Source organism: Apteryx rowi, unplaced genomic scaffold (genome assembly GCF_003343035.1).
Source record: "Apteryx rowi isolate R43461 unplaced genomic scaffold, aptRow1 scaffold_88, whole genome shotgun sequence".
Classification (NCBI taxonomy): Eukaryota; Metazoa; Chordata; class Aves; order Apterygiformes; family Apterygidae; genus Apteryx; species Apteryx rowi.
This window is the reverse complement of record NW_020451182.1, coordinates 1,189,112-1,197,692: the sequence shown is the minus strand read 5'-3', so window position 1 is coordinate 1,197,692 and position 8,581 is coordinate 1,189,112. Positions and strand designations below refer to the sequence as shown.

The window sequence follows — 8,581 nt, the reverse complement described above, 5'->3', positions numbered from 1 at the left end:
GCCGGAGCCGGAGCCGGAGCAGGGCTCGTCCTCGTCGTTCCTGAGCCCGCCGGCGGGGTGGGGGCGAGCCGGGCCCGGGGCCCTGTGCTGCGCTGCTCCCGCTGGCGGCCGCCGGAGTGGGGTTGGGGGGCCGTCGAGCTGCGGGCCGCTGCAGGTTTGCTGCTGGTGGGTGCTTGTCCCAGGGGGAGGCAGGCCCTCTCCTCTGCCTGCTCGAGGGGGAGAAGTGTGCCTCGGGAGGCCCTGAGGTCACCTGTTTCTGTAGGTGGAAACCTTCTGTAAGCACTTCGTAAACGACTGGGGTTTATCCACCCCCCCCCCCCCCCCGTCAGGAGTTTTTGTCTGAATTCCAGTTTATGCTCCCAAAGATAGAAATGTTTGAGCGGCTTCCTTAGATAAAGTGCGGGTTACTATTGCTGGTGCTTTATTATACACGCTGTGGATGATCTTGTTGAAATCCTTGGGGTCATTACCAAAGTGAAGTAGTCTTTGCAATTTTGGGTTCTGTGTTGGTATATAAAATACAAAATCCCATTTGTGTTTTAACCTACAGGCTACATACAGTAGGAGAAAATTGCTAGAAAACACGAGTGCTTTGGACTGAGTTATCTAGAAGATATCATTAAGGAACATGAGGCTGTATGCAGGGAATCTCAGTGGGACAGTCTGCAAATCAAACGAGCTGTAGTTACTGCACCTAGAAATGTGGGCACACAAACTTTATTGGAAGACTTAACACCAGATCAATCATATCGGTTAAGAACATTATCCTCTCCTGAGGTCAAAGTCCACGTAAGCCTGTCATGAATATAAATAAAAATATTCCTAATTAGTTCATTGGGTGTTCCGAAGTTCACAGAAAGTAAGGATATCTTCTGAAGTAAGAGACATGAGAAAAACTTCTGATTTTAGCATGMTGACTCAAAGAAATAAATCTGTGGAAGAGGATAGTGCTGATAAAAATCAGAGAAGTTGCTCCAAAAAAGTCAACAGGGAAAATGGCAGCTGTAGTCATGAAAGTACCACTGTAAAACTGCCAGTAATAGCATCATTAGCAGGTACCACTAAAAAAATAATTATGGTTAAGCACCCAGCACCACCTCAAAGGCTGAGTTATTGCAGGTCTAATTTTCCTGCAGGACCATTAATTAATAACTCTGCCACCTCATTACGAAAGACAAAAGCTGTTAGTAAAGTAGAGGATAGAGTGCATATACCAAAGATGAGCCCACAGAATTTAAAAAGAGGTAGACTTGAAGAAATAGAAACTGTGATTAAAGATAGTGATGAACTTAGCTTTACAGATTCTAATTCAAATAAAAATATTTCAAGAAAGGAAAAATTAACCAAGGCAGACTGTAAGAAGAGAAGTAGAGTGATTTCAAAAGCAAATCAGCGTGATTTAGACAATGAATCAGGCAGAATGTTGAGAAAAAGAAGCAAGCAGCCAAGTGTGAGGTCTGCTCAAGAGCAGTTGGAAGACGCTAGAGATGTGACCAGACCAGACGCTTCAAAAATATACGAGAAGAACTTCCAGCAGAGCAAACCTGAAGAGCCTACTTCCACACCACCGTCGCCTGTGAAAGTGGTTGCAAGGTCTATTGATGAAATAATTGCTTCCCTGCAGTCTACTTCTCCATCTCCTTCAGACCAGATGATCAAAGAACTCCTGGAGAGTGTTCTTGGCCAGAACTACAACATGAAAATGGAAGTAGGTGAACCAGAACAAGAGCAATATTTTTCTGTTGGGTAAATGTTACTTTTATAAGAGTTGTATATATATTTTTTCTAACTCCTACAATGTGTTATAACACAGAAGCCAGACAAAACAAATGGATGAAGACAGGAATATATCATAGAATGCCCTTCACTGTTTCTTCCGCAGTTTTTTTGATGTCCCTTAAAAATGAAAATGAGCCAATATGAAAATGATTTAAAACATAATCTCTTTTGGGATATTAGTTATATTCCACTACTTATAGTTTAATACCTCTTTTTTTGTTTGTTTCCTGGTTAATTTTTTCCCCTGTTTTAAGATGACATATTTCAGTCTGACAGCTGACGAAGTGCATTAAATGCATTTGGAATATAAAGTATTGCTTCTTTTAGTTGTTATTGTTTGCCTTTCTGAAGTCTCAGTAAGAGAAATTCTGTGTTGTCACAGTTAGGTAAACTGTGTAAGCTGCTGTAAGAGAGTCCTTTCAATTAATTACAGCAGGACACATCAATAAGACTAGGCATTGGGTTGATGTTACGGAAGACTGTCCTAGATTTTCACTGGAGGGTTGCTATTCGGTTCATAACTAGACTAATAACTTATTATCAGGTGTCTGTTTTTCCTCTCTGAGCAAGATTGATAGTTTTATTCCAGTTCCAAGAGGGCTGAAGCTCTTGTCATGAGAAATACTACCACACTTGGTATCCACAACAGCATTTGCTGTTAGAGATGCCATGGAATGAACAGACCCCTGAAGGCTGAACTACTTTACTCTTTTGAGCAGCCACTGTCTCTGCAAGGAAGTGTGCAAGACTGATGAAAAGCGTGTGTGCCTATGTTTTGGGAAACAACAGCGAACATTGTTTCATATCAAAATATTATCTTTTATGATCATAGAGTATCTCACATAGAATTTAAGTGTAGTACCTTCATTCTCTTAAAATGGGATTGACTGTCTTTTGATTAATACAAAAGTTACGAGAAAAAAGAATCATGGATTGAACTATAAATGACTAGTTCCATGAACAGCTATAGTCTGGAACTTGATTTGCAATAGGTTTATATCTTCTGATTTGATTTTCTTCTGTCCCAGAAGAGCTGTTCACATGGTTGAGGCATTCATAGCGTCTCCCACCCCTGTATATTCTCGTGTATAACTGGGATTGAACTCACGGAAACCTTTCCTCAGTGTGGCAGCACTGATATGATCCCTCTTCATTGCGTGACTCCTATTTTTGTGAAAATAAAGGAACGTAACAATTTGGGACTGCTACCTTTCTGTCAAGCCTGATTGAAATTTGCCATTTGGGTTCAAAAAATACCTTGGTGGAAGGGAAGAGCACTGGAGAAGATCCCAACCCGGGAAATCCGTTTCTCRTTCAACTTACCCAAAATCAGTGATTGGTAATGTGTGCTGTGTTGCTTGGCTTCTTTTAGTCTTCTATAAACATGTCTTATGTTTTAGGTGAGATTTTCAAAATTTTGGCCTCTAGTGAGTCCTATTGTTCTTAATTTGAAGTGTAGAGAAATGATTCTTTGTAGTGGAAACTACTGGGCTCTGACCTTTGAAAATTTGACCTCTTAAGTACTGTGATGTTTTATTCTATACCTCTAAAACTTGCATCAATCGGGTTCAAGTAAAACAAAAATCTGAATGTGGTGATGACTTTCTGGTCTGGTTGTTTGTTGTTTAATGTTTTTGTAGATATGGACATTAGTGAGAATCACACTCTAGCTTCACATTTTTTTTAATCAAGGGCATTTGCAGCAGGTGTCTTGTGAACTTAAGTGACCTTTTAAATAGGATGAAGAATCTAGCCATTCTTTATTATTATGCATGGTTTATTTACTTTACACTGAGCTTCAGGACTTGCTTTCTCTAATGAAGTAAGAAATGTATTATTTTAAATGAGATAAACATATGTAGGAAAAGAACTCCTAAAATGAAAACAAGCTCTTAGAATTAAATGTGACTTTCCTTTCTTTAAAATAAATATTTTATTCTATTCTCTTTATCTTATCCTTGATTTTGAATTAATGGCTGGTTAGCATTATGACAGCTTATGATACTGCTGTGGGGTTGAGCACTGTTTTTCTCACAGCATTATCTGAGGAATGGTATGCCAGCTCAGTGGGGCATTAGTACTTAGCCATGTTTCCTTTGGTAACCTTGAGGGAAATCAGTTGCCAATAATGATTGCCACCATGTTTTCTGTTGAAAAGTAGAATTTTTATCATAATTGTAATATCACTTTCAGTGCTTGGACTCATTCTGTTGGCTTTATTACCCATAAGAGTGAGTTTATATTCATTGCAGAAATACGTTTTCATGGTGTTCACTTTTAAACAGCCTGCAGCTCATCATCTTTAGTTAGTTTATTGTTTTCAGCAGATTGGTTTTCTGATAGCTCAGATGAGGTTGTAAGGGTGGTAACTAAAAGAACATTTTGGGGTTGGAAAAATAGCGTCAAATTTGAATGCTGTTATTAAACAAGAACTATGCAGTGCACTGTGCTAGCAGCAAGCCAACATAAAATATGGTTTCATTAAAAAAAAAAAAAAACCCTCTAGGTCTTCTCAGCTAATTTCAAGCGTGAGGGCTCAAGGAGATTTTCCTCTGTATTGCTTTAACACTTTCTCAAAAGTGGTTGGATGAAGACTAATTATTGTTAAAAATGAAGAAGAGGTAGACTTGTTTGTATTTCCTCATAAGTATAATCTTATTTAGTTAGTATTTCCTATATATCTTCTTTATATTTCAGCTGAGATTTAAAATATGTAACAGATCATATGTTACTTTCTGGTAATCAGTATTTTTTAAGAGGCTTATTGAAAACATTTCAGTTTTTTTCCTTTGAAGTGCTCTAAGGCGTATTCTAAATTTCATGGAAATGAACAGGAGACTTCAATTTTTTTCTAATATATCTCTTTAAGTGGGAAAACCCTAACTCTTCCTATTAGTTTTCTGATTTTCCGCTTACAGTTGATTCATGGAATGTACTTCTCGCAGGCATGCTTGTGCATCTATTAAAAAGTAGCTAGATCAAGACCATGATGCTTTTTGTTATGTTTCTGCTATTACATTATTAATTCAGGAAGGACACATTATTGATTATGCTCAGTAAGATTTATCATGGCATAGAAAGGAGGGTGGCATTATCTTGCCGCTTGCTCAAGGACGCCACTCAGTCTTCAGGAGTGGACACCACCATGCCTGGACACATGAAAAATTCTATCTGAAGCAGTTAACTCGTGTTGCTCCAGGTTTTTTCCAAAGGCATACAGTTTTCACAACTTTATAAGAAATTGCCTCGTGAGAAATGCTGGGTATGTTGGCTACATGTGGGGACTTCCGAAACTTAAGCTTTTTATTTCTTCAAAGTTACTAATGTAGGTAACTAATTAAAAATAATCCAATTGTGGAGTTTGCTACATTTTATCAACACTCAGTTTCTAGTACCCCAGTTCCTTATGATCATTAGGCCGACTTATTGCCCCTTATCTTAAAAGCTCTACAGGCTGTGTGGGGCAAGGACTGTCTTTTTACCCCAAAGTCTAATGAAATGGGAGACTAACCCTGATTAGGTCAGTGAGGTGCTGTTATAGTATGAGAACAAATTGATTTTAATCAGCTGGATTGTAATCTCCCGGAGTCTGGAGCTTTGTCAAAGGGGTACAAGGTGATTTATAGACATTATCTATGTGTGTACATAAATAATCTGTTTAAGTTTACCATGATAAAAAAAATGTTTTAAATAATTTGCATGTTCACATGTCTAAACTGACTCTGTCATTCATCAAGTCTTTTGTGACACTGGCTTTTGTGACTGGTGACAGAGATTTTTATCATCAAAACAGATAGGAAAATTGTTTATTGTAATAGCATGTAACTGTTAAATGAGGAATCAAAGAAATACTAGATTAAAATATTTTGAGTGAGAGATAAATTTAGGGGTAATTATTAACAAATAACTTTAAATTTTAATTTTCTGTATGTGAAGACTCTCAGTGAATATTTTCAGCAACAAACACACAATCACCAGCATCAAAATGATTTAAAATATTAAAATGATTTCTTATGAAGTAATATGCTGCATCTTCTGTCTCTTCAAGGTGCTCAGGTACCTAAATAATTCTCTAAACCTGCAGAAGGAAGGCTATGGCTAATAAAGCTGTTTTTAAAGCACAATAGAATTTTCCATCATAAGGTTAAAACATTATCAGTGCGGGGAGCAGCTTCCTCAAGAATCAGCAGAGCACTCTAGAACAGATTCCCACAGGAGTTAAGAGATGTTACAGTTCTCAATGCTTTTCTTTCCAGAAGTCAGATCACATCTCTTTGGCCTTGCTTTTGCTAATACAAACACACAGCCCATAGTACATATATACACAGTACACATAATTTTATTAAAATAACACAGTGGCATTGTGCCTGCAATTCTCCCATGGGGAGTGGAAAAAAGAGCAAATGCCACACCTAGCAAAGGAAAGCAATCACCGAACAGGTACAAATGTCTTAAACAGAATGAAGGTCTCATTTGTTCATATAAGTCTGTTTTTGACATAACAAAAAATTTAACATATGAAATTGTAATTTACAAATTCTGTCATGGTTTAGAAACTAAGTTGATCCAATGTGACTGAAAGAAAGGATTTGTGAAAATTTCTCTTTGATTCTCTGAATTGGATAATAAGCTGCATGGGGCAAGAATTACACTTGGCTAAACTTTTGTATGTTGCAAAACATACTGATGATAATCTGTAATAATTAATAGGCCATGGTATTCACCATGTTTGAAAATGTGCACATGTTGCAAAGAAGAGGAAGGTTATTTGTTATAGTTTGAGAAAATAATGTCAAATCTGTTCCTTTCAGGCTGAGGTGTTATTATGTTCCTTTATTTATCCTTGCTGTCACAGTGATTGAAAGAATATGTCATATGAGCTTTTTTTCTTACTCTCTTCTTTGCCAAATGTAGATGAATTACTAAGGCTTTGGTTAAAAACAAAACACCAGTGTATGCAACCTTCTGCAAGACCACAGCTTTTTATTGCTTTTTAGCTTACATATTTGGGGTAGTATACACACCTATCACTTTTTCTTGGCTTGACCATTCCTTTTCTGCTTCCTTTTTATTTTGTAATATGCAAGAAAAGCAATGTTACAGATCAGGATATGCTTTTTACTTGATATGTTAAATTTAGTATGACATGCAAAAAATCATAGGTATTAAGAAAATTAATATTTTCAGATCTTTAGGTGCACAATACATTCAATAGAAGAAAAATCCTACTGTACTGAAGATTCTTACAGTAAAAGGGCAAATGAACACTTGCAGTGCCAGCAAAAGTTTTTTTTTTCAGGAAGCGATGGACTGTTTCTGACATATTCAGTTGATATCTTTAATAAGTTCTTGCATTTACTTGTGAAATGTTTTTCCCAGAAATATTTAAAATTTTTGTAGCAGTTTTGTAAGAACTGTATTCTGAAATGAAATCTAGTTTAAATGTAATACTTCTGTTTGTTACTGTTATCTTGAAAACTTGATTCCACAAACCAGTATATGGCACAAAGAGTAAAGTATGTGTGTGCTGAATTACCTACTCGTATACTAACCATGCTCAGAAAGCATACTGTCCTTAAAACTATCATCTGTTTTGGGAGTTGTTGTTGGGTTTTGTTTCTGCCTTTCTTTTTTTTTTTTGTATAGTTATACTGGAGCCAAAAGGGGACATGCAGAGCTCTGTCCTTTGACCAGAGATAATAGTACTTCATGGAGCTGAGAATGACTCTAAATTTTGTAGTAGCTTTTCTGCTAGTGGAGCAATTATTATTTTTCTCCTGTGGAGAAAATGAATAACAGAAAATTGCAGTCAGCTTTTTAACTATAAGCAATTCCATGGAGAAGTTATTTATAGCAACGAGTTAAGCATGTGTGTAAATGTTTGCAAAATATGAGCCTAAGATCATTTATCTATGAATATACTTGCTGCTTTCAAACTAATTGTTTAGTGAAGACTGCAGTCTTTAATCCATGAATATATATTGTTTTGATGGTGTTTCATTCTGTAAGGTAGTGTGAATAATTCTTTTTGCATTCTTGTTTAACATATTTTCTACTCTTGCTTGTAAAGCAGGCACCAGTTGAACATCAGGAAGAGAAAACTGAATCTCAAGCTAGCAAAGGAGTGCTGCCAAGTTTTCACCAACCAAGCCTGGTAACATTCTGCATTATCTAGGAATGTTAAAATATAATAAGTTAATTGTGCTTCTATTTGCTTGCAGTGTTGTTAAGATAGGTAGTTCATATTTTAAACTGATAAAACTGTGAAGGAAATGAAATTGTGCTTCAAAACATTTTAGTACTTCATTAATCATAAGTATACCTTTCTTTTTCTTTCTTTCTTTCTTTCCTCTGTTTTTCTTTTTGTCATTCCTTTTCTTCTGAGGTTTGATTCTCCAACTACTGGCTATGCAGAATTCCACTTAAAGAAAGTAGTATGAGGATTAGGGCCTTGGAATCAAGAGAAGTTCATCTATATTCGTACATACTAGTGCTGGTCATGCTATGCCTTGCATTCAATCTATTTTTGAGGTTTAAACATTTAAACTTAGGTATGTTTGGGAGTTGCTCGGTGTTTAGAGGTGCTAATAATTTATTCACTTTAAAGGATCATATATCTCTTGATATACATTTCTGATGTGTGTTTCTTCTTATGTTTGGAAGTGTACTTTGTAGAAGAAACAGACCAGATTTTTTATAAGAAATCTCTATAAATATTTAGTGTTAATAATTTTAGTTTTTTTTGGCTATTACTGTATTTGTTTTTGTAAATCCATTTGACTGTTGAGGAAATGTTTGGCTT

General features: G+C 36.4%; 1 protein-coding gene across 1 annotated transcript in view; it reads left to right on the top strand.

Annotated features, from left to right (window-relative positions):
• Window positions 1-886: 886 nt before the first annotated feature.
• Window positions 887-8,581, top strand: part of TTC6 (tetratricopeptide repeat domain 6) — a 59,625-nt gene continuing 51,930 nt past the window's right edge. The window contains exon 1 of the mRNA XM_026090832.1: window positions 887-1,708. Coding sequence (XP_025946617.1) covers window positions 887-1,708 — 822 coding nt within the window. The remainder of the gene's footprint in view (window positions 1,709-8,581) is intronic.